This window comes from Apteryx rowi, unplaced genomic scaffold, assembly GCF_003343035.1.
Source record: "Apteryx rowi isolate R43461 unplaced genomic scaffold, aptRow1 scaffold_430, whole genome shotgun sequence".
Lineage (NCBI taxonomy): Eukaryota > Metazoa > Chordata > Aves > Apterygiformes > Apterygidae > Apteryx > Apteryx rowi.
This window is the reverse complement of record NW_020450684.1, coordinates 362,518-386,892: the sequence shown is the minus strand read 5'-3', so window position 1 is coordinate 386,892 and position 24,375 is coordinate 362,518. Positions and strand designations below refer to the sequence as shown.

At 53.4% G+C, this 24,375-nt stretch overlaps 1 protein-coding gene across 1 annotated transcript; it reads right to left on the bottom strand.

The window, feature by feature from the left end:
- Window positions 1-11,041: 11,041 nt before the first annotated feature.
- On the bottom strand, window positions 11,042-22,235 carry IFITM10 (interferon induced transmembrane protein 10). Its single transcript, XM_026076443.1, has 2 exons — window positions 21,808-22,235; window positions 11,042-11,295 (listed from the first exon to the last, which is right to left on the bottom strand). Exons 1-2 carry the CDS (start codon window positions 22,018-22,020, stop codon window positions 11,146-11,148), a joined length of 363 nt encoding a protein of 120 aa, XP_025932228.1. The 5' UTR covers window positions 22,021-22,235; the 3' UTR covers window positions 11,042-11,145.
- Window positions 22,236-24,375: the final 2,140 nt, after the last annotated feature.

The following is a 24,375-nucleotide window of genomic DNA, read 5'->3' as shown; positions in this document are numbered from 1 at the left end:
CCAGGCCCCAACCCCCCTCCGGGCTCCGCGCAACGCCACAGCTCCCGCCGCTCGCCGACGCTGCCCCGTTACCGCCGCGAGGCGTTCCCGTGAAGTGCCCCCACGTTTTGCCCCCAGGCCGCGTGAAGAAGCCCCCAAATCGCTGCCCTTCTCCCCTTCCCCTGCMGCAGGGCAGTGCCCATTACAAGAGCCATCGCCGGGCTGTTGCCCAGGCCCGACGGCTGCTCCCAGCATTGGGCCGTGGCTGGACGGCCTGGGATGGTCCTCAAGGCGCGCCAGGCTGAGCTGGCAAGGCGGCGCGGGCGGCACAGAGTGGTGCGAGGGACCCTTGCAGGGAGCTGTGGCAGGAGCAAGGGCCAAGCGGGGCAAAGCTCGCTGTTGCACGCAGCTGGGCAAACGCCCTCCCGAAAGAACAACTGCCCTCGGAACACCTGCGTTCAACCCAGCCAAAATGTTACGTTACAACTTCATGCTTTTGACTTCRGTGCTAAATCAGACCAGGCAGCGTGCTTTGAAAAGGTCAAAGAATAAGCTTGCAAATATTTTGTTTCCCGGACCGTTCCCAGCCTATCTTTCTGGTCCGATCTGGACAAAGCTGAACCCAGAAGCTCTCCTGTAGGACGGACAACCCCTCCTCCCTTTTTTAGCTCTCCCTGCCCTCCGTTCCCATGTCTCCTCTGCCGCTCTCAAGCACCACTTTGCTAAACTTACAGCAGTTTGGTGGCTGCCAAACCCGTCCCCGAGGAATCACTCACTCATAAATGCCAAAGCCAGGGATGGAAGGGGAAGGACAGACGTAAACGCGATGCAGACTGTGCAGATGGCATGTCAAAGGGTGACRCAAAGGCTCGGGGCTCAGCAGGAGAGCCAGCGAACCTGGCCCGGTGGGTCCTGCTCCTGTCTTGGCTACACTTTGCAAATGCTGACATGTTGCCCTGCAGAACCAGCGGTAAAAACTGGCAGAAGGTTTTTATTCTTACTCTGTGCATCTCCTTTTCTCTGGGAAGAGCAAACGCACACTGGCAAGAGCCAAGAAAGTGGCATCTGAAGGAAAGGAGCTGCTCCTCCTCTCCTAAAGTGGCAGGGCATATCGTGGAAAACTTTGGTGCTGGCTGACGGGTGCTGCATCCCCCCAGGAGGGAGGGGGAAGCCAGGAAAGGCGAAGGGCAGAAGAAGAGGGCTGTCGTATATGACCTCCCCAGGAAAAGACGCCGCTAAGGCCCAGCGGAAAGCCAGCCCTCATCAGCAAATATTTCAGAAGTGACCTGTCTCACCGGACACCGTGGTGGGACCTTGCACGCCGTGGTGGGCTCCCCTCTGTCCCACTGTAGGTGGCACAGAAAAGCCCCAGCCGGTTTCGGAGCCTGCTAACATAGCAGTGGTTTTTCTCTGCTCTTGGATGTGGCCTGGCAACTCCAGCTTAAAGAGGGTTTACAATTTAGACACTTAGGTTTTGCTGGTGCTTATGAAATCGAGGGAACCTTCCTCCCTGCCGCCAATACAGATGCCGGATGTTTTAAAATTAACTCTCTTCTCTCCAGACGTGCAGAGAGCAGCTAGCTAAAGAAGGATATTGAGCTGCCAAGGTTACTGACATGGCAAAAGCTTTTCAGGAAGGGTCATTTCTTGTAGAGCACCAAAGGCTTAAAGCACTAGTCGCTGGGAAGTAGTGCGATGCTAAAAATGTCACTATCCTCATTCTGCAGGCAGTGCTGAGCCTCTTCCTATACCCCTTTCCTACTGCAGAAAATCAATCCATCCAAAGCGTGTCAGCAGAGAAACTACCGCAAAACCATGACTACTTCACCACAGGTGTCTAAACTGCATGACCGGATTGACATCGGCTTTGATTTAGGCCTAGTTACCATCCTCAGTGGCGAGACACTGGTGTTGCGGCCCTAGTCGAGGCATTTACTTTTCGATTTGCTCTGGAGTGGTTTAACCCGGTGGGAGCAGAAGCTGCGGAAGTGCAGGGTTTGCCTTGGTGTAGCTCAAATGAAGCCCTGGTCTTTAGTCTCTTCAGGGTTTCCTGCTGTTTTTTCCTGCCCGCCCTCCTCTCCGCAGCCTTGCCGAGTGCTCTGGCAGCAGCTTGAGGGGCTCTGAGCTCTTCTCCCACCTTGCAAACTGGGAAGTCAGCCCTTTTCACCTGGGCAAAGGGCACGTGGTGCACTCCGATAATGAAACGGCTCCGAAAGGTGGCATGTTCCCCATCCTTCAAATGAACAGAGATAAAGGAAAAAGCCCAGTTTTAATTTTTGTGGGGAGAAAGAAGAAGAATGACTTGTCTTGCTTCAGTTTAGGGCTGTCCAACCCCCCTTTCCAGGGGCAAGATAGAAAAAAGAAGGGGAAAGGAATTAGTCTGAAAGTCCCAAAGCTAAAGCTTCCTCGTAAAAACTATTATCTAGGCAGAGAGCCATGAGCTCTTGAAGCCTGCCGAAGGAAGAGGATTTCAACATTTTCTTTCCAAACCCCAGCTAAAATAAATGTTTCCAATCCTGGCCCTGGCAAGCCACTGCCGGATGAGCGCCCCGGATCAGCTGCTGAGAAGATGACTTCACATCRGGCCATCGGCCTGGATCATGCAGGAGCACAGTTGTGTGGCAGTGGGGCGAAGGATGCTGAGCAGCAGCCGGCAACCTCTGTTGGGAAGCGAGGAAGAGGAAGATGGCAAGGAGAGGCCAGAGGACAGGGACTCCCGAGGGGCTGCAAGGAACCAGTGCATGACATGTTGCTTTGGATTGTTAATTCCTGGCACTAACCTGCACCTGCACCGGTGCTCTCACGCTCAAAGCAGGAGAGGATCCGGCCCACGGGCTCTGCTCCTCTCCCACGCCCACTGCTTCTGAGCGAGGCACTGCCGCCAAGGGCCCGGTGGGGAGAAACCAAAACAAATGATTCACAGATGTTAAAACTCCTCTCAGGATTGCAGGGGTAAGGAGCAGGTGGTGATGGAGGCTTGCAAAACTTCACCTGGCTTTCAAAGCCTAGAGCTAACCCGATTTAGATTCAAATCCTGTTTGACCTGAAATTCTGGCATTTAGATGTGGACCCGTGGTTCTGGTTACATGAAAGAGGCAGCACTCATCTTTGCATTGTCGTCAACACAGGTATCGAACTGGAGACACGCAGTAAGCTCTCGGTGGCTTGTACACACTAAATACGCAAGCACTATCCCTATTTCACACAAGGGAAATTAAGCAGAGAGAGACGGGGCAATGTTGTTATGGTCACATAGAAAGAACAAAGCAGCGTCATGCTCTGAGCTCAGATCTACCAGATGTTCATCCATTGTCTTAGCCACAGGGCCAGCATCCCTCCCTTTCCCTGTACTTGTAATCAATCCAGCAAAAATTATGCAGCAAGTTGCTTAGTGCTAACGGGAAGTGCTTTATTTCAGATAAAAAAGCACTTAAAAAATAATTCACCCTATTCTCCCCACTGCTTTTTCCCCTTTTCCACATTTCAGGCACATCCAAAGATTGACTGCATCCCAACTACGTGTTTTGAATGCAAGCTACACTTATATACGTCATACTTTTTGCTAAAACGTTTTCCAAGACCTATGATTGTCATTGCAGGCCAAGTGCAGAATCCGCATACTAGATTTTCCTGTATTCTACAGGGATAAAAGTCAGAACCTGATAATGAAGTAAATTAAAACTAAGGAAAACAAATTGCTGCCAGACCAACTTTCTTACCCATCGGAAAAAAAAAAAGAGATACTTTTTAGTTGACCTGCAAATACTTTAGGCATCTGAATAATTGTTTTTAACCTTAACCAGGTTCCTGATGCAGTTCTCAGCACAGCCAGGCAAGCCCTCCTCCCTTCCCACTTGAGAGGGCTGTGCGCTGCAGTAGGGTGGAAATACCTTACCCAGCAGTACCACCACCACCAAATGTCATCAAAGCCTTTTCCTAAGGAACAGTCCTGGCTGCAGCTATGCTAGGACACAGCCTGGGGATCGACAGGAAAAATTGCTGTTTGCATCTGTTTGCAAAGGGGATGAGTCATATCAGCGCCGGCTGCAGCGCAGCGCTCCGTATTCCCATTGCAGTAGGTATTAGCACCTTCGAACTGCTGATGGCAGAAATCAGAGTCAACCCTTTGGTTGCCACAGCTCCGCTTTTACGAAGCTGCGTCGTTCCTGCTGCGTACGTGGCTGCCACCTTCCCTGAAGCCTCCCGACGAGGGGCACAGAGCAGCCCGACAGCAGGCAGTGGGGTTTTGCCGTTGRCTTGGTGGGTGTCCTAGCGCCTGGTGTGGGGAGGTACCAGAAGAAGGGGTGCTCCAGGGTCCGCGTTGCCAGAAACCCCATAAGTGCTCTTCCACGTTACTCAGCCAAGAGCTGCTCCGCTGGATTGCAGTGCTGTTTAGAGTGCTGCTTTTGGCTGCTTTTTAGGTATGAAATTGCAGCCAACAGAAGTCAGTAAAGAAACATATTGACTGTGGAGAGCTGTATATCATACTATGAAAAGTGAATCACTCCCCTTTTTGGCTCCCGTCCACATGCACCCAGGTAGTCACGTCTGCAGCGCTCCCAGTGCACCCCATTGAAGGTCTCGGTGTATCTCCGCACACCGCCTGCTTTGTACAAAGCTCAAAATGGTGTCACTCAGCTAGCAAAGAGAGTTGCTGTGCTTGAAAAGGCGAAAGACACTAACAGCGCTATGAGACAGCCTTGCTCCTTACACAGAAGGCTGCCACAGGTCTGTCTCAATTTCTCCGATAAAAACATATGCATGTGCACAGTGTGGCTCAGCACTTGCAGAACAGAGATTACTGCGTGTGCGTGTAGCAAAAACAGCTCCCATGCAATTAATTGCGGAAGTGCAAGGCTAGAGGTCTGCGTGCTGTGCCATTCATCTAAGTATATGCAGTAGAAACAGTCGTTCTGTACCTCTGACTGTGCTGCTAGGCATCCCAGGCAAATGCATAAAGAGAAAAAATCAGACAAAAGAGAAAAAATCAGACTGGATAAATTCTCTCGGTTTCTACCTGAACATGTCTGAGAAAACCTGTGCAAAAGCATACAGCTGTGCCAAATCCAGGGCACGGTTGATAGTACAGAGCACAGGTCAAAGTCAGGGGATGGGAGGGGAGGAGGACGAGGACCTTTGTACCTGGCACAAAGCAATTTTTCTCGAGGATCCAGCCCCTTGGCAGCAGCTAGCTGTTTGCAGTAACCACCTCAGCTCCATTAAGCGTGTCGATTCCTTCCCCCTTAATGCTTCCATGCCAGCCGTCAGCTTGGCCCTGGGAAGCAAGGCTAAGCGAGTGGTCTGCATAGGAGCTGCCTGGTGGCATATTCACACCTTTAAAGGTGTGTGTGGGAGGGGGGAGTGAGAGGGCAGGGCCAAGGGGAAGGAGAGAGACACTAGATGGCTTTCGTTCAGCAGATCCCAGGCTTAAAAAATGGTCGCTGCCCAGTGCTCCAGAGCAAGGCACAGTCTTCCTTCCTCCACTCATTTTTCCAGATATGAACTGGGGATGGGAAAAAGATTTCACCAACACGAAAGGCAGCACTGAATTAGGCTCTGTGCAGGGGTGAAGGCTCTGTTAGGTCGAGGATCTTTTTTCTASCCCTGTGACGGGTTTTGTTAGTCTGCTTACCAGTTGCTAGGGTTTTTTTGTTTTGCATTTTGCTTAAATCATTTTCATTGATGAGAGCATCTGCTGCCATCTGTGCCTCCCCCTCCCTCCCCCTAGCAGGGCTTACATGCAGCCACAGTCTGGATGGAGAGCTTGTGCAGCGTTAGCCATGTCGCCTGCAGCACGTATCCTGCACAAGAGTGCTAGGGCACAAGGAAGGAGAGGAAGRATGGGATGGCTCTGTCAACACCCCACTCTCTCCCCCTGGCCAGACTATATCTGCCGGCTGTTGCGATTGCACCAGTCCAGGACTGCTGCGGAGCCAAGGTCCCAAGCAAGATCGGGACCCGGCAGTACTAAGAGAGGATGCGGTTCCTGCTCAAAGAAGCCAACAACTGATGAGACAGAGAGTTGGAGGGGAAATACAGAGGTGAGGTGACTTCAGTAAGGTGACTTCAGTAAGATCAGCAGCACGACTCTGCCTCCTGGACCACACCGCGTCACGGACTCGCCTCAAACAGCACGCAGCACCACAGAGGCCTTGTGGATGCCGTGATGCCTGGGGGAGTGCAGCGTTCAGGAAGGAGAGCCAGGGTTCTAATGGTACAGCTCAGTGCTGGGTTTGGTTAGTGATTTACACGCCCCGCAGAAGAGCAGGAATGAAATGCAAACGATGTTGCGATTTGCATGCTCCTCCAATTGTAATTCAGGTATCCAGGGTGAAGGCTGCTCCAGCACTGACTCACCACGCTTGGCTTTGACACGAAAACACAGGCTGTCAGCTCACCCCCGTCGTGGGAACCAGAAGATGCCTGCACTGCGCTGGAACGTGGTTACCTGAGTTAGCTAGGAGCAGAGAGCCCCATCTTGTCCTATTTAACACCACTAGCCCCCAAGACGTGAGAGACTTGAGGGGTGACATTTACTGCTCTTAGAGCATGCGTGTAGTAAATCCARACTGGTTTACCCTAGCTGGGATTTGATCCGGTGCCTGCAAACTGGCTCAACAGCATTTAGAGCAGAAATGGCATCGCCAAGCCCTGAGCCCCGGAGGGAGGCCGGGGCAGAGCCAGGGGAGAGCAGTAGGACCGAGTTTGCGTAACTGCAGCTATGTTTATTTGCACACACAAGAGATGCACAGCCCTTGCACGACCTGGCCCCGGAGGCGCCTCTCCCTGCCAGCGTGGAGTGGTAAATGTGTAACGATGTGCTGTATCGCACATGATGTCACCTGGCTTCATGCAAACATGCAAATCTCGCTGGAAGTGGCTGGACTTGCCGTGTCCCCGCAACCCCGCTTGTTTGTTTGCATGGCACGGGAGCCACCCTCTTCCCATAACCACATCTTGCACAAGCCCTCCCCAAAGCCAGCACGCAGGGCTTGTTTCCCGGAGGGCGGCTCGCACCTTCCCAGCGGTGGGGACACAACCCCGTGCGAGCAGCACTCGCTGGCTGGGGCTCCCTGCGCGGTGCCAGCCGGGAAGCCCTGGGTGCTCAGCGCAGCGGGTGGGCACGGAGCCCCTCTCCTGGCTAAGTGCAGAGGGAAAAGTGCACCTCCTCCTCCTCCTGGCGCCCAGAGGCCTTGGAGATGGACAGCCAGCCACAGCCGCCCAGCTCCTGGGACTCCCATGGAGCAGTCTAAGGGGGCCCTCTACCTGTCTCCGGCAGTACGGCTTTCGGGGAGCGCTTTTCCTGCAGGAGTTTTAGCCTCAGCCTCTGCAGAGACAAAGAGCTTCTCCTCCTTGCTCAGGAAAGCTGGACTGTACTTACTTGTTTTTACCCTGTGAGAGCTCACCCTCACCTCTGCGACCCCCCCCAGAAGTGAGGGAGATACCCACGAGAGACATGCAGGCTTTCTGAAGCGTTTCTCTGCGGTGGAAGCAGACCCTGGCCACTGCGGTGGGACCACCTGACCCTGCAGCCTTTCCAGCAAAAGCAAAAACCCAACAGAGCCTCTCGGCAGCCAAAACGTCTCAATCGATGCCCTGCTCCTGCAGCCGGGCTGCAGGATCGCTGTGGTCAGAAGGGTGCTCGGGGGCCACCTCGACTGGCCTCCTGCTCGCAGCGGGGTGCTGCTCGACGCCGAGCTGGTTGCTCGGGGCTTTGGCCGGTTGGGTCTTGAAAACCCGAGATTTACAGCAAGCTGTGTCACCTTGAAAATTTGAAAATTTGTTTCCGTATATCTGACCGGAAACTTGATTTATGGCCATGGCCTCTTGTCCTCCCACCGCGTACCTCAGTAAGGCGCTGCGGTGAAGGGCACCGTGGTGGCCCTGCCCTGGGCTCGCACCCAACGCCCTTCTTGTAGCGCGGGACCCGAAACCAGATGTGGCGTTTTAGGCGCAGGCTAGCAAATGTCGACGGCAGGGGAATAATCGCTGCCCCCCCCCCCAAACAAAAAAGAAAAAAAAAATCCTCGTCAACCTGTCAAGCTAACTTTCCTGAAGGAATAAAATGACATCTGTACGYGGAAATGTGGCCATCGTTTCTTCCTGATATCAAGAGACGTCTCAAGCGTTTGACTGTTCCCCCCCCGCCCCGGCTCGGTTTCGGTTTTCGCTGCTGAACGCGACAGAGGCTGCGTCTTCACAGCCAAAAAAAGGTGCGATTTGGAGACGGCTCCGGGAGGTTTTGAGCGGCAGAAGCGGAAAGGCAGAGAAGCCGCCCTTGAAACCGGTCCTTCTGTCGCCTTTCAGTGTCAACATTGGCAAAACCTGAAATTCCAGAATTTTCCTGAGCACTTCAAAAAAAAAAAAAAAGCGGCATTTAAAGGACCTGCCTGGCTTGTTTGGCTGTTCCTTTTCTATCCCTTGTTCCCTTWAAAAGAAAAAAAAAAGAAAAAAAGATCTTTCTGATCAGTTTGTGGCATATACTATGGCAAGGAGCCTTTTACCTGCGCGGACGGGCCCTCGGAGTCACCCCGGGGAAGCAGCACCTCCGCGGACGCGACCCGGCGCGTGAGGCAGGGGCCGCCCGTCACGGACGCCGATGCCTCAGGGAGCCTCAGCGGGGCCCGGCCGCTGCCAGGGCGGCGCCGCCATTTTGGGGGGCGCYGCCATTTTGGGGGGCGCTGCTGGCCCCCGAGGCACAAGATGGCTGCCGGGACCCCCGCCCGCCCCGCATGGCCTGGGCCGAGGACGGGGCTGCGGCAGAGGGGAGCGATAATAAATGTGAGGGTTGTCAACCGCCGCCAGACCTCTCAGGCCCTGTCTCTGCRCTCTCCCTGTCCCCAAGAAGCCGGGGCCTGGACGGAGATGGGGCCCTCGTGCGGGGACTCGGGCAGGGCCGAGTTGTCACTGTTCAGCTGCGCGTCGACGTAGCCGAGCACCRAGCAGAGGACGAGCTGCCCCGTGGACCAAGCAAAGTCCACCCAATATCTTCCCCCATATCTTCTCTCCGGCAGTAACTGGTACCAGATGCTGCGGGGGAACGGAGAGACGCTGCTAAGGTGCCTTGGTAAGCGAAGCACCTTCATTACACCTCATCCTGGTCTCTAATAGTTCCCCGCAAGGATGGTTCAGCTGCTGTGTTTTAATTTTTGGTTTGCACTTGATTTATTTTCTTATGTAAAAGTTGGTGGTCTTGTGTTGGTACCCACTAGAACACAACAACAGAAATAACCCTTCCACTAAATCCTGTATTTCCTTTGGCTAACCAGGCACACAGACAGAGTAAAGAAAAAGAAAAGAAAAACAGGCTGGCTTTGCAGTTCACTGAGAAGGTCGTTTTATACTTGGAAAAGGATGAGGCAGCTGTGGTACATGAGATTAGATAAAGGGTCAGGCATCTGAAAGGTTATATTTTGGTCCTGGTCTTGCCATTCATTTGTCTTGTGACCTGGGGCCAATCTCACAGGCCTGTTTTTTTCACGTAAGGGTCTGCTGATTCGAAGCATTGCACATAGCTGCAGATAGCTCTTGGGAAGGGGCCTGAGCACCTGCTTCGCTCAGCGGCAAATGCATGGCGTCTCTGAAATCAGGCTATTGATACGCAGTCTGCAAAGTGCTGTGGCAGTAGCAGGTTGAAACCGCAGCTATTCATTTTTATAATAAATGTTAGTCCTAGCAGGAGAAGTGGAAGCTGCCTCCCCAGCTACGTTGGCTTGGTTGCAATTGATTGGCCATCACAGGAGTCGTTGAGCTCTGTGCTCTTAAATCTAGATATGCGTGCTCCTTTATGGCTGCTTGCAGCCCCGACCTACAGCAACATCCCTCATTCCCGCTTTAAATCTCTCCTAAGCAGCAGCTATTGACATTAGCATTTTCCCTTGTCAGGCTGTTGGGACTACGAGCCCAGCTTTCCTGAGGAAGGAGCTAGCACATCAGCTGGCTATGGCACTGGTGTCTTTTCCTGCTGAGTTTAAGCTGGCTGTATCCTGCATCGGCTCAGCCCCGCTCTCTAAAAGACTCAGGAAATGCAAAGGTCCCTCTTAACAATCTTTAGCACACTGAATAATCCTGTGTGTTTCATCCTGGTTCACCAGAGTAAGTGGACAACGTTACCCCATGATGATGGGTAGGGGACAGGGTAGAGCCGTGCAAGGTTTCCAGTCCTTTCTCTGTCTTTGGATTCACGCACAAATCAAAAGAGGAGAGGATGATCTTAGGAATTAACCCAATAGCATCAGATATCAGAGGTATCTTTATTGACAGTTTACAGAAATACAGTAGCACTCGGTTTACACGATTTATGCAAGTTCTCCAGAAGGTGTCTACATTCTCAGCAGTGCCAGGAGATCCCAAGGAGAATCCTTCCTTTTTTCGAGTGTTTTAACTCTTTGGGGCTTATCTGGAGGCTTTGAGGTTCTCTAGAATGAACTTTTCTAACATTCAGTTCTCTGGGGAGTGTAAGTTGTTATAACCATTGAATGAAATTCAACATAGAACTGTATCAGAGAAGGAAAAGAAAAAAAAAACCCTGTACATTTTGGGGGCTGGGGCAGGGGAGAGCAGTCTGAACACGTCTGATATGTTCTGCATCAGCCCTGCCTTGATCGTCAGGTTTCTCCCTCAGCAGCAGGCACGTTGCCTTTCTCCCTCCAGCTCCGAATCAGTGCACACAGGTCCCGGGAGGTGCCTCGAGCCCCGGGGCCGGCAGGGCCCTGCTGCTCCCCAGCTGCAGCGCAGCTCGGCGCCCGGCTGGTCACCAAACGTTAGTGGCTGGGCCACGTTTTCTGCGGCTTCCTCCTGTATTGCTGCGGCCAGTTTACCTATCTAGGCTTATTGGCTCGAGTCATGTTTAGCTCTACGTGTTGCACACTGCTGTCGCACAGTTTTGTTGCTTATTATGAAATAGATATTTGTTGTTGTTTTGTTTTTCTCCCTGTGCAAATGTACAAGTAAAACCCTTTCCTACAGTAGTTTGCCTACGGTTTGGGGACAGGAAGGGTATGCTCAGTTAGGCTGATAAATTCATTTAATTTTTAGTTATGTATTTACTTTTTTTTTTCTTCAATCAAGGTGGAGTGTTGTTTTTGCGTCCTTGCTACAGGAAATAACTGCAGACACTTTTGGCGTAGAGGCATTTTGGCAGCTGCTGCTGCTGCTGGCCTCACTCTAGTAGTCAGTGAGTGGGTATCGCAGGAAGATGAAGATAAGGATGATACAGAAGGTGGCAAGGGCTGAGCTGGTGATGTTAAAAAGCCGGGCTGTCTTGGCATCTTCAACTGCTCCGTTTAAGTCATTGAGGAGTTTCTTATCCCGGACCTGAGACAAAAAACAATTGGGAGATGTATAAAAAGACATAAGCCCACTGGTTTCAAGCAACACCCGCACAACTCAAGGCAAGTGCACACCTTGAAAGGTACCTGTATAGCAGACAGCAGCTGGCGTGTAAATTTTTGCATTTTAATGCTCTGGGATCCAGATCCTCCCACTATAAAATACCCTGAGGTTCATATCCTGGCTCTACTGTGGACTGAGCCTGTGAATTCAAGCACTGTAATGCATGTGGGCATGGAATATAACTTGAATATAACTCCAAGCCCAAGGGTGCACAAGGGAACTAATCGTCACTGCTGTTATGCACTCTGTGGGCATAGATCCTTTTGCTTCCCCAGAGTGAGCTGGATGCTAGGGCATCCTTCCCTCCGTGTTGTACCGTCTGCATCCTGGCCCTGAAATGCTGGGGTTTAGGTCAGCTGGTCGGAGAGCGAGAAGGCTGGCTCTGGTTCTGGTGCGTATCGTGTGCCTCCGACTGCAATGAGGGGCTGAGCGTGCGAAACCTGGCACTGGATCCTACTGCAGTTCAAGGGCTGCGCACAAGCCTCCAGCATATCAAATAGTCCTGGGTTAATGAGCTTCTTTTGCAGGTCTTATGCAGCTTATGTAGTGTCTCTACCACTGGCGGCTTTCAATCCTAACAGCATGGTCTGCTGTGTTCATTACCTTAGAGGCTGTGACTTTCATGGGCTCAGCTTGGGAAGCTCTGCAGATGGGTAATGATCTTGCATGGCCGTGCCGCTGGCTGGCCCCCACCTCCGCCGGGCTGCCAGGGAGCCGGTGGTGCTACCAGCCAGCAGCTGCTCGGTACTTTAGAGCACAGCAGATCGGGGATGTGCTCCATCCTAGCTCTATTCCTAGCGGTGATGTGTCCCCGTCACCGAACCGCTCTTACGGATGGCACTCAACGCATCCTTGCCAGTAGCTGGAGCAAAGGGGACATAGGATGAAAAGTCTTGGAGATTTTAGCCCTTTTCCCTTTCTAGTGTCAGAGCAGGGGCATCCCTGGGATGGTGCAGCATGGCAGCGTGTGCCTGTGCTCTGTCTGCTCTGTCGTTGGAAGGCTTCAGGCAGCAGGGTTGTGTCTTTCTTGACACCCTGTATTTGCTCTTGGGAGCGTGAGCACGTTAATGCACTCCTGTCTGAACGCTAGATGTCGATGGCAAGCTGTGAAAACCTGCAGTCAGCGCTAGAGTGCTACCCAGAAATATGAAAAGGGTTTTACCTACCAGGAGCCTTCCAAAGACATTCTGCAAGGGATTCAGGCCACATCTCAGTGACATTTTCTCTCTCCCTCCTGCAGCACTTATCCACAGTGCTGTCCAGAAAGCCTGATGCTGCTTGCTGAACATGGGGAAGGGCAGGAAATCCCTCAGTCCTGGAGAGTCACTGGGCCGTGCCCCCAAAGGCCACCAYGTGTTTCAGACCCTCCAGCAATGTCCCTTCCATTCTAACAGTGGCAATCCTCCCCTTTGTCACCCCAGCGAGGACATCTCTGCACAAACACCCCCTGCTCTTCATTAATCACGCACAGTGGGGAGGAAGGCTGTTGCTTGCGTATGGCCTGCAAGAGCCTGCGCTGACAGTCACATCAGCAAGGACGGAAAAGAAAACCTCTGTTTTCTTTTCTGTATTAAATCCTGGAGTTCCACCTTCTCCTCTCATCCTGCCCTCCTGCTGGGAGCGTGCAGCTAGGGCTGGGCCAGTCTGCCAGGCCTTTGCCGGTGCCTGAAGCTCCAGAGGAGAGCTGTGGTGCCGCTGGTGCTGAGCACTCGGTGATCCTGGCCCACACTGAGTGCATCTCGAGCAGCCAGCCCTTGAGTGTGTAGCCAGCACTAGGAACTGAGCCACTTTCTGTGGGGGCCTGTTGCTGTCCCTGTGCAAAAGAGCCAGGCTGAGAAAGCTGCTGGGAGCTGCTCCTCGTCTTTGCAGGGCTCTGAGCAAAACCAGGTGCTCGGGGTGTCATCCAGGTGCCCTAGGCCCTGCACATCCTGCTCTTTTGCAGCCTCGGGGGACCTGCCTCATCATGCTGGGAGAGGGGACAGGTGAGAGCCCAGTCTCCAGTCCACTGTAGCAGGATTTCTCATGAATATACCAACGAATGCGGCAAAGGCAGGGGGCTTGTTGCAGGCAGCTATGCAGCAGCAAGAGCATTTTCCTTACTGCTCGGTGCAGAAAGGATGCCAGGAGGAGTCCGGGTTTGGCTGGCAGAGTGGTATATACCCTGTTGTCAGCCTCCCGCAGTCCCAGACTGCGCTTGGCTTTATGGCATGTTTGGATGATGCTTTTGGTAGTGGAGACCACCTTGGAGAAGGGGGCAAGGCTGAAGCCTGGGAGCTCATGTGCCCTTTTGTGTCAGTTTTGTGTCTAGTGTGACTCACCTCTGAAATTATTCTGCAGATTCAGCGTCCTCCTGAAAACCCTGAGCGTATCAGTGCCGGGCAGCCAGCACCTCCTCATCCACCAGTGATAAACACAGAGGTCTGTGCTTGTGATAAACGCAGAGCTCTGTGCTTGGTGAGCCTGCCGTGCACAGACAAGTTTCTCAGCCCAGACACGCAGAGCCACAGGGGCACTGAATTCAGATCATAAAGCCTTAAAGACGCTCCCAGCGGACTCTTTTAAGTGAAGAGCAGTCTCTAATGTACTTGCCTCTTCACAGTGCTTGGGCTGCCGAAGGCAAACTGCATGCTGCAAATATTGCGTCTCCTCCCTGCGCTTTGGGAATAGGTGGGCTGGGTGGCTGGTGGCAGGGCCGGAGGGCTGAGGGGAGAAGTGGGCCTCAGCGTTCACAGCAAATACCTGCTGCTGATGTCCTCTCAAGCAACAGCTAAGCAGAACCAAATGTAGACAGTGCAGCTTGGAGAGGTCTCTGCCTATCTAATGCAGCCTGTTTTTGCCTTCAGCCCCACTGTGCCAGGGAGATAGAGATGTCTCTAGTGGACTGGCATGGCTGGGGTACCAAGCTTTCCACCCATCTTACTGCCTCCTAACCCTGGCTCTTGCTCCTCCCTTCCCTGGTGCCTGACTCTCCGGCGCTGCTCCCCGCGGCAGTGATTTCCATGCCTGGCTCTTTCCCAGTGCTCCGAGCATCCTCTCTGACCTGATGCCGACTCACACTCGTGACCGGTGCTTTTTCCATGCCCTGCTTCGGCAGCAGTCCTGCATCCCTGCCTTTGCCTGCTGTCTGTGGTCCCTCAGCCTCCCCTTCCCTCTCTCCTTCCTGACAACAGCACCGTTTTTGCTTTTAACCTTGCTCTCTCCTTTCCCTGGTGCCTGCCTGCGGCTTTTCTTTAGCTCTCCCTCTCTGTCTCATCCCAGCTCCAGTTCTTGTATTGCTGAGCATTTCTAGAGAGGGTCCTGGAAGGCTGATGTCTTCCCAGTTCCACCTTTTCTCCCTGTTCAGTTTTTGTCCATTCCATCTCTCCTCTTTCTGAAAGTTGCTACCTTCAGCAGCCTCCTCACAGCCTCTCTCCCTCCTCTGCCTTCTCCTCTTTGTAAGTTCTCACCAACTTCTGTTTGTGCCCAGACATTAATACGGAGCAAAACGTTCCTTCATCCGTATTCCTCACTCCTCCATCTCACTCCTGGCCTCTTCTTCACCCTTATTTCTGAGCCTGATGTGCCCTTGTTCCCTCAGCCTGTCCTGGTCTCCACCCTCCCTCCCTCTGTTTTTTTCTCCTATTTAAGCAGCCTCCTTTGACTCCTTCCCCTCTGCAAAGAGGGACACAACTGCCCCCTTCTCCTGCCTCTCTGGACAGCCCCGTCTGCCTGCTCCTGCGAACCTCTGTGGCACACCGTGCTCTTCCCTCTCCCTGCCGTTCTCTGCAGTTGGAGAGTGTCGTGGCTGAGGAGGTAATGATGTGGCCCATCTCCTTCCAGCAAATGCAGGGGAAGCTTTGCATTTGGCTTCATCTAGCTATATGCTGCCTTTGATTCATCTGACCTTTCTCTTCTCCTTGACTTTCCCCCCAAGTCTTCTCTGACACGTTCGGCCTGGGTTGTGTGGCTCCTTCGTCCTGCCCCTGCCTTGCTGAGTCCCTCTGTGTGCTGTCCTTGGCCCCTTCCTCTCCTCCCTAATTATATTGCTGTACACCCTGCAGCTTCAGCTGTCACCCTTACGCAAATCATCAGTTATTGTCCATTATCATCTGTACTGCAGTCAAGCCTATAAGCTCCAGACAAGTACCAGGGCTCCTGCTGTACACAAATGTAATGAAAAGACATTTCTTGTTCCAAATCACTCACTGTCTGAACCTCCTACTTCTCTCTAGCTTGGCATCACCTCCTCTGGCCGCTCCAGCACGCTCTCGGATATCTCCCTGTAACGTCCTGCTGCGACATCAAATTCAGTCTCTGTAGGAGGAGCTCTCCTAGACAGCTGAGACACGTTCCTGTTCCTTCCCCGCTCTGTCCTTCTAAAGGAGATGCCTGTCTTCCTCATATCCCAGCCTCATCTTTTTCTATTTTCATGCTCTGGGACCACCATCGGCCATAATGTGCTGGCACCTGGCAAACAAGAGCGAGCGAGTCCTCACAGTGCTTTTGAGAGGCCTGGAGCTGTCTGCTTGTGCACCAGAGGAGGTGAGGCCCGGAGGAGGAAAGGTCTCCAAGGTCACAAGGCCAGAAAAAAAGGGAAAAATCCCTGAATCTGGATCTAGTGTTTCCTTAGACACAGACTGTCTTTCCTCACTGTTTCTTCGCCCCTTCTCACCTTGCCTAAAAAATATTTTGGGATTTTTACGCTGTTTCACACTGAGGTGACTGATGCGTAAGGATGGTTAGTATGCACCTGTGGGGTTTCACCAGGCACTCCAAAGCACTGTGTTGGCTCTTTTGGAGAAATCACCCTAGAAAAGACAGATCCTAGTTCTGATTTGGCTTGGCAATTTATATGCTTCCTCCTCTCATATTCTGCACCCAGCCTTTCATGAAACACAGCTGGTTTTGTGCTTTAGTATGCAAACATTTCTCCTGCCCTCTCCCACTAGTGAAAGGGGGTGGTGGCCTCTCCCTCCATCCCTGTTTATCTGCCACTTCTGAGCTGTTCCCCTTACCCTCTGCCGTCTCCAGCGTGTCCATGCCTGAGGTCTCTCCTCTCCCTGACCAGCGTCCCCTGCCTTTCCTCCCCCTGGGGCTGTGCCGGTGGCTTCCCTGCTCAGCGCTCTCTTTGGCTGTCCCAGCGAGGTGTTTCTCCCCACTTCACCTATTTGTCTGTCTTTCAGTCCTGTTCCACGTCTACATTTATCCACCACCTGGAAGTCACTCTCCTTCCCGTCTGCTATGTGCAAGCTCCCTTTTCCCCTTGAGCTCCTCGGCCTCTTCCTGATGCCTTTCCTCCCGTGGCTGCCTCGGCAGTGACTTCYCCTTTCTCTGCTTTCCGGCCTTGGCCCCTCTCATTTTTAGGAGCGGGGAACTTGCTGCGTGGGTACCAAGTGCTGTGTCAGCTTCCAGGAGACAAATGGTTTGTTGATAACGAGTCTAATGAGGCTGTATTTAAGGCAGCCTGGCTTTTAGTATTCAGCCCACAGCTGGTTAGATGTATGCTTTGGGAAGAGGCTGGTGCGGCTATAAACCCATTTCCACACAGAGCTCTGCTTCCCTACCCCTAAGGAGCTTTTTGCTCTGGAGGGGATCCTTGGATTTATTTGCTGTAGGAATCAGTTAGGGCTCTCCAGCCCACATATCTTCTTCATGCCTAATACTGGGACCTGTGTCATGTGGCTGAGAAGCAGCTTTTGCCCCTTGGTTTCACTTACTTCCATAAACCATTGCTCTTCCCAAAAAGCAGCCTGAGATCCTGCCTGAGAGGCCAGGTACTGCAACCTCGCTGCTTCTGTAGCTTAATAACTGCCTATGTGTTTGTGCCAGCCTACTTCCACTCGAAAGGGAAGATCAACAAGCGGTGAGAGAGGAAGCCAAGCAGAAATGCCCAAAGCTGTGTGTTAGGGATCGCTTACAGAGCAAGGAAGAGAGCTCAGACTTCTGGAGACCCCCACTATCTCCTCCTGCTAGGCCATACTGCTTCTGCCTGCCCCTCTGTTTTGACAGGTCACCGAAACTGCTCTTTATTAGCAAGGAAAAAAGCGCTGTCATGTGTCAGAGGTCTCGCTCCATTGCTGAACATAGCCACGTTCCCCACAGAAAGCAGGCACTGCATCTGTGGGAAGGCAGACGCCTTGCAGCTCCCGCCAGCTTGCTGTAATGCATCTTTTGATGGCAGAAAAGGATGGCCGCATGGAAATGTGGCAGGGAAGGAAAAACTCTGAAAGCACACCCATAGGTTGCTGGTTGGACTTAAAAAGGCAGCAGGGCTTCTTGCCGCCTTGATCTCCATACATTCAAAATGAGGCTTCCATAACATGTCTCAGATCCCAGCTCCTCTGATCTACTGCCTCATAGCGTAATTGGTAATCTGAGAAAGATTTGGCTTTCCCCAGTGGTCTCCCAAGATGGACCTCCTAATGACTGAAGCAAGATATCCTGACACCAAGTATTGATGCATCATTCATTACTGCTTAGAGCTGGGAAAGAGGGGTGGAAGGGAGTATGCTGAATATCTGGTACAAAAAGCCAAAGCCACAAAATTCGCCTCCGATCAAAACCAACAAAACCTCCCCAAAACCTGTCCGTTGGAGCGATTCTAGTATTTATGCTGAACTTGTATTAATATTACTGTAGGATTTCTAACTTCCCTAGTCCTGCTATTTCTCTCTGCTTCCCCACCACGAACACGCGCTTGCAGTTACATGTAAGCACATTGCTTGCGCTCCGTAAGGCTGACCTTGAGAAGCCTGGGAGGCCAGAAATAACCCCCAGAGGGATAAGTGAGTTGGTGCAACTCCATTGCAGTCCAGAAAGCCATGTCTGCATGGCTTTAGCACACTGTGGGTGTAAATAAAAACCAGATGTGCCGTCACAGTGTTATTCAGAGCAGCTGGCTGCTATGTCTGCAACACACCATACTTGGCTTGGGTGCCATAAGCTTTGCACTCACCTGACTTCATACCTGACTTCATATGTTTCTTTGAATAAGAGCACAAATTCTTTGGTGCAGGTGCTGGCATATTTCTTTGGCACATTTCCGTAAATTGTGATCGCAATGAAATGGCAACTTCTTCATTTTCATGCAGAAAAAAAGCTAGAAATCTGTAGCTCACGTCCATCCCAGGACAAGAGGACAAGCAGACGTGGAGCTACTATTTTCACAGCTGTGGCTGAAACCAGTAAAAGTGGGCACGGAGAATGAGGCATTTTTAATGCAATATTAAAGCGGACTCAGAGGTCCTGGTTCAGCACAATACCTAATCACACATCTAAACTTCAGTATGTGTGTTATGCTGTTGAGATTGGTGGAAATATTAGGGTGTGCTGACGTGCATAATGAAACACCTCACTGACTTGGGGCGTGATATAGCTACTGTTTTATTAACAGTATGAATTTGGCAAAAGCAGATGCTTTTTTTTGCAGTGTATTGAAAGAGCTATTTCTGATAACGAAAACAATGATTCTTGTGGTTTCTAAATGTTTAAGTTGTTTAAAGGAAATGTAATAACCTTGATCTGGGGACCTAGTGCTATCAACGCATTGATTACAATTCAGCTAGGAAAACTGTGCTGCTCTGGCCAAGAGCTCTGCCTTCAAAGGACAAACCTCACTGCCGGGGTCCCAGAATGAGCCCTGCGGGGGCTAAGCGCTGCTGCTCTCCTGTCCCTCCCCACAGGACCTTCCTTGGTCTCTGCAAAGCACAGGAGCCCTAGAAGGGCTGGGACGTAAATATTTGCCGCTGGATTGTCCTTAAAAGAGATTGCAGAGGAACAAGAAAAGTCTTTTTAAAGGGACATCTATCCCCATTGCATTCCTTACTTCTGCTTTCTCTTAACTTCTGGGAAAACCTTATTAACTGTAAAAGAGACGACAACACTAGCACTGGGTAGGAATGACCCTTACATCCGATGGTGGCTCCTGAAGGCACATGCACGCACACGCAGCAGAGCACCCTGTCTGGGGTATTGTAGAAGTCTCCGCTGCAGCTGTAAGGGAAGATCCTGTCTTTCCTAACATCCCACAAGTCTTCCCCAGAGCAGACCTACTACCTCCACAGAAGCTCCATTTTCTTCCACCACCCCTCCCAGTATCAGCCCGAGGGGGCTGAACACTGTCTCTGGCACTCACTGTCCCTCCTGCCACTTGCTAGCCCTGTCTAGGGGCTCTGAGGGACATTTTGTTTGTATTTCTCCCTCTGCTATGGAGTCACAGCTGCTGGAGAGGACTAAGAACAGAGCAGCGTTCCTCCTACCATCGGTTCACCACCGCTTGGTTCAGCTCAGCTCAGCCAGCCTCTGTGTCTGCACATGGACCACCGCCGCAGCCGATCAATTACTGCTCCTACAGTCCAAAATGTAATGCTCGTTTTTGACAGCCATCTTCTTTTCTCCTTTCCCTCATTCCGAGCTAATCTGCCCCATTAAATTCCCTCTTTGCCAATTCTTTTTTTTCACACTGGAGTTTATGCACTTTAGACATTTGCAGACTGAGCCCATGCATCTGCCCCTATGGTAAGGCTCAGGCCCCGGTTTCCTTCAGCGTTACAGAGGTGGACACTGCCTCAATCCTCCCCCTTGTGTCAAAGATAGCAAAGGGTCAAGCCTTTAAAAGCCTTGTAGGAAGCAGACCCTGTTTGTCCTGCCCCTTGGGATGGGTCAGTCTAGTTCTCAGGCTGTCCTGCCCATGCCACCAGCTGCAATCAAGGACCTGCTTCTACAGAAGTATCTGCCATGTCCCAGTGACATGAAATCTTTTCTCAGCCCACTGTGGCTGTCACTTCCCCAGGAAAGGCTCCAGACGTTAAGGCAAAGTCAGACTAGCAAAGACATGAGAAAGAAGCAGGAAACCAGTTTCTTCCTTCTCCTGGTGTAGCTGCCTCGAAGCATCAGTGATGTTAAGGGAATCCTCCCTCTCTCACAGTTAGGCTGCTGTTCGCTGGGTTTGTCCTTGGGTCAGCCCTGCTTGTGGTAATGCTCAGCACCGGCATAATTTAAGGTATTAAATGCCTCTTCCAGACAACCCCGAGTTAAGCCTGCTGCATGGATGGCAGATGAGCATTCAGCTCCCTGTCTTACAGAAAGGGAAACCGAGGCATGCGGCACTGTGCCAGGTCACCCAATGCGGGGCTTGGGGAGTCTGCTGGTGGGGTCTGTGAGCTTGACCCTGAACTTTTCTGCTGGAGACCCTGGTGGTGGGAAGGCTCAGAGGCAGCCTCCTCGCAGTGCTGTGGCATTCGCAGTCCCGGGAGTTAGATGAGGTTAATTGATCTGTTTGTGTGACGAAACCCGTCTGTATACTGGCCTTCCTCTAAATGCTGCCTGCCAGAACGAATCAGCTAGATCGTTGTCCCTGGGGCCTCCCGAAGTCTGGCACAACTGGGGCCACCCGGGAGCCCCGGGACTCTTTACATATATATTTAGTTAATTTTTATGCTGAAAAGAAGGCAAGGGAAGCCTCTTTCCCGACAGATGCTGGGAACCTGCCTGTTGGCTGAGTGCTCCAGCAGAGAAATCCTGCAGCCCAGCCAGGCTGCTCTCCCCCTGCAGCTACAGGGAACGGTTGCAGAAACATTTCATGGGCTCAGGAGAYAGGGTTACCCCCAGGAAGGTCTAAGCAAACAGAGCCATTGGAGTAGCACACCGCAATGCTGGCTGCTGAGAATTAGACCCCCTCCTCATTTTTAGGGTAAGCAATTGCTGTGGACTGCAACAAGCATCCTGTGTAGCTGTGGACTAATCCAGTCCCATTCCCTTCGCGGGCTGTGCTCCATACTGACTCCCTCTCCATTGACACATCTATTTTTTTTCCTGAGCCACAATGTTGTGCAAAGCCCTCTGCACTTCCTTCCATCTCCTTGGCTGCTGGGGCTTGTTCCCACCAGGCTGGCAGGTCTCCAGGACTTGCCTGGTGATTTACTGGGCTCAGGGGAGCGCTGGCCACAAGCTGCTTTCTCCTCTGATGTTTTAATTAGAGAGAGGGCAAGCATCAAATCGTCAGGATTGCCCTGAGCCTTGGCAGCCTCTTCCCCCTGCAACTTGCCAGGTGCTGGGGACTCTGTCTGGCTGCTTCTTGTTCCTTTTGGCTGCAAATACAATGCTGCCAGACCCCATACTGACAGGATCTCCATGCCCCAAAGACGGGACAGAGCGCTAGTGCCTCCACGCACAACACAAGCTGAGCCCAACGTGTGTTGCCTGCCTGTAGACCCCATCATGGTGGTACCCAGCAGCCTTTGAGGACACCAGAACAAGTCCAACTACTTCTTGCACATGCACAGCAACATTCCCAGCTCTGAAACTCTCCTTGGTTCTCCCAAACCTGCTCCCTGGCAGGTGCAAACTGGTGCCTTTCCACTCACTTCGGTGGCATAGAGCTGATTTACACCGACGGCCCCGAAACGCTTCTCCTTGCGGCAGCCCCCCGCGCCGTGCCTTGCACTCAGTACTTACTTTCAGCGAGTAGGCCAAGGCAATGAAGCCGAGACAGCAGAAGTTGAGGTAGACAAAGTTGAAGATGGACCAGAGATAGTAATCGTTCACCTCGGTGGTATCTGGGTAGATCTCGATCACTGTGGTGGGGTTGGTCATCGTCTTCTTCTCTACCAAGTGCTTGCACTGGACAGCCGGCCGCAGGCTGTCCGCTTTGCAGCTCTTGCTCTCCATGAGGTACCCGGCGGAGGCGGGGGCCAGGATGGGCGACGCGGGCCGCAGGGCGGGTGGCTTGGCGATGCAGGTGAAGCACCCCTGCGGCGGGCCGCGGGGGGCGCGGGGGGCCCAGGCTGCCCCGGCGAGGGGACACGGCGGGCCCGGCGGTGGGTCCTGCACCCTCTCCGTGGCGGCTGCCGCGGGTTCACCAGGCGCCGTCCTGGCAAAGTAAAAGCCCCTGTGAAAAACAGGGACGGGGGAAAGGGGAGGTGGGCGCCGGGAGGAGAGAGGGAGAAAGCAAGGGGGGAAAAAAAAGGAGTGGGAAAGGGGAGACGTGGGGGGAAGGCAGAAGAGAGAAAGAGGGCCAGGGAGACGGAGGAGAGCGTGGGGAGCAGAGYGAGGGAGCGGGCAGAGGAGAGGGGCAGGAGAGGAGGGCAGGGAGGAAGGGGGAGGAGAGAGGACTGTTACACCCCAGCCCACCAAGCAGCTCTCTCCAGCGCACTGAGCCCCCCGCAATGCCGGTGGCCACCCCACGGCCCCCCGTGCTGCACAGCTGGGGGTCCTTCGCCGCTGCCGCCCCGGAGCCGGGGACGTCCATTGCTCGCTCTCCCATCCTGCCCGCCGCTGCTCTCCCTCGCTCCCGCGGTCCTGCGTTACTGGTGCCCGAGCCCTTCGCGGCCGCAGTCCGGCAATAACCTATGTGGCTGCTCCCTCGCTTGGCATCGCGCACACACACGCACCAGCATGGAGGAAAGAGGCTGCGTTCGCGGCTTGGGAAAGAACGAAAGAAGGAGGAAGGGGAATTAAGGGGTGGGGGGGAAAGAAGAAAGCAAATAAAAGCACAAAGAAACACTTGAGGAGAACTGGGGGGGGTCTGCAAAGAGAGTTCCCAGGCAGCCGCGCCGCCCCCCCCTCCCGCCTGCAGCCCTCTCCGCCTGCCCGTCCGTCTGTCCAGCAGGGCCTCCTGCTTTCCGTCCCATCCTGGGATCGAAGTGGGTTGCCGGGGGGCAGCTTTTCGGCTGTTGATCGGTACGGCGGAGCTTGTCTCCTAGTGCGGCAGAGCAGCCCGGATCCTCCTCTCGCTCGCTCTCGCTCGCTCTCTCCCTCTCTCCCTTTTTTTTTTTTTTTTTTGCTGAGTCCTCATCTCTGCGGGATTCCTGATGTAATTGCATTTTCCAATTCCTTTCACCTGTCAGCAGCTTTTGTTTTTTTTTTTTTCCCCCCCTTTCGGAGAATAGCGTGGCCCGAGTGGAGGGGAAGAGGAGAGGGAGGATGGGGGAGAGAGGATGAGGACAGAGGATGGGGAAGGGGTGTGTGGGAAGAGGCTGCCTCCCTCTCCTCCCCCTCTTTGCCGGGCAATTAGGAGAGACAAGTCCACCTTGTGCTGCCTGTCCGTCCGTCCATCTGTCTCCTCAGAAGGCATCAGGAGAGGAGAGCRAGATACTCACAAGGAGGAATGCAGGGAGTCGCTGCATATCCGGCTCAGCACTGCCTCCGGCTCCGCTTTCTTTACATTGGAGTTGATGGAGGAGGGGAGGGCAGGGGTGGGGGGGCACGGACGGGACCGAGGTGGCAAGGATGGGGGCTCGGGGGAGGCAAGTCAACCAGCAGCCCCCCCAAAATATGCTCTTTGCCTCTCCGTGCGGGAGAGCTGCACCGTGTCTCAGCCCCGATGCCCTTCTCCTGGTGCCCACCTGCTTCTCCCCGGCATGGGGACAACACCTCCTGGTTCAGCCATCCCGGGGGCACCCTGCTGGAGAACTGCCTCTCCTGGGCACACTCCTGATGGCGCGGGGCATCGCCTGAGCAGGTTTCTGTGCCGGCCCCGGGGGGGAGGCTCAGCCCAACTCTCTAACCCCCAGCATCGTCCATGCAGCTGGATCTCGCTGCAGCCAGGGTGGCCTGGAGGAGGACCTAAAGCACGCCTGGAAGGAGGATGTGGGGAGGACGAGGACAGCCTGGCATGGTGAAGTCGCGCTGAGTGCAGTGCCGTGGGCAGAAAAGTGGCATTTGTGTTCCGGTCATGGGGAACGGATAGAAAGCAGATAAATCCTGCGTGTGGCGTGAGGCGAGAGCTCACCAGAGCCCCGAGCCAGCAGGGACTAGGGGCAACCAGGCGGCGGGGCTTTTGGGTGCTTGAGCAGAGGGAGGTGGGGATGGCACCAAGGGTGGAAAAGCTCCGGAGGATCTGGCTTTGGCTACCCGTCCGTGCCTCGCTTTGGCACGGGATCAACAAAATGGCTTCTGCCTCCAGTGGCCAACTGAACTGGGAGCTGTGTGGAAACCGCTTGTAACTTCATATCCTGGGGATGCGATGCCGGCACGTGGCCGGTGCCGCGTGGGGAGGGCTCTCGGGTCGTTCGGGAGCCTGCA

What these genes read in the sequence shown, in the direction of transcription:
- IFITM10 (XM_026076443.1), bottom strand. Translation starts at nt 22,020, where the DNA reads ATGGAGAGCAAGAGCTGCAAAGCGGACAGCCTGCGGCCGGCTGTCCAG. An exon ending in CCTTGGCCTACTCGCTGAAA is followed by an intron (nt 11,296 to 21,807) that starts GTAAGTACTGAG and finishes TTTTTGTCTCAG; the next exon opens with GTCCGGGATAAGAAACTCCT.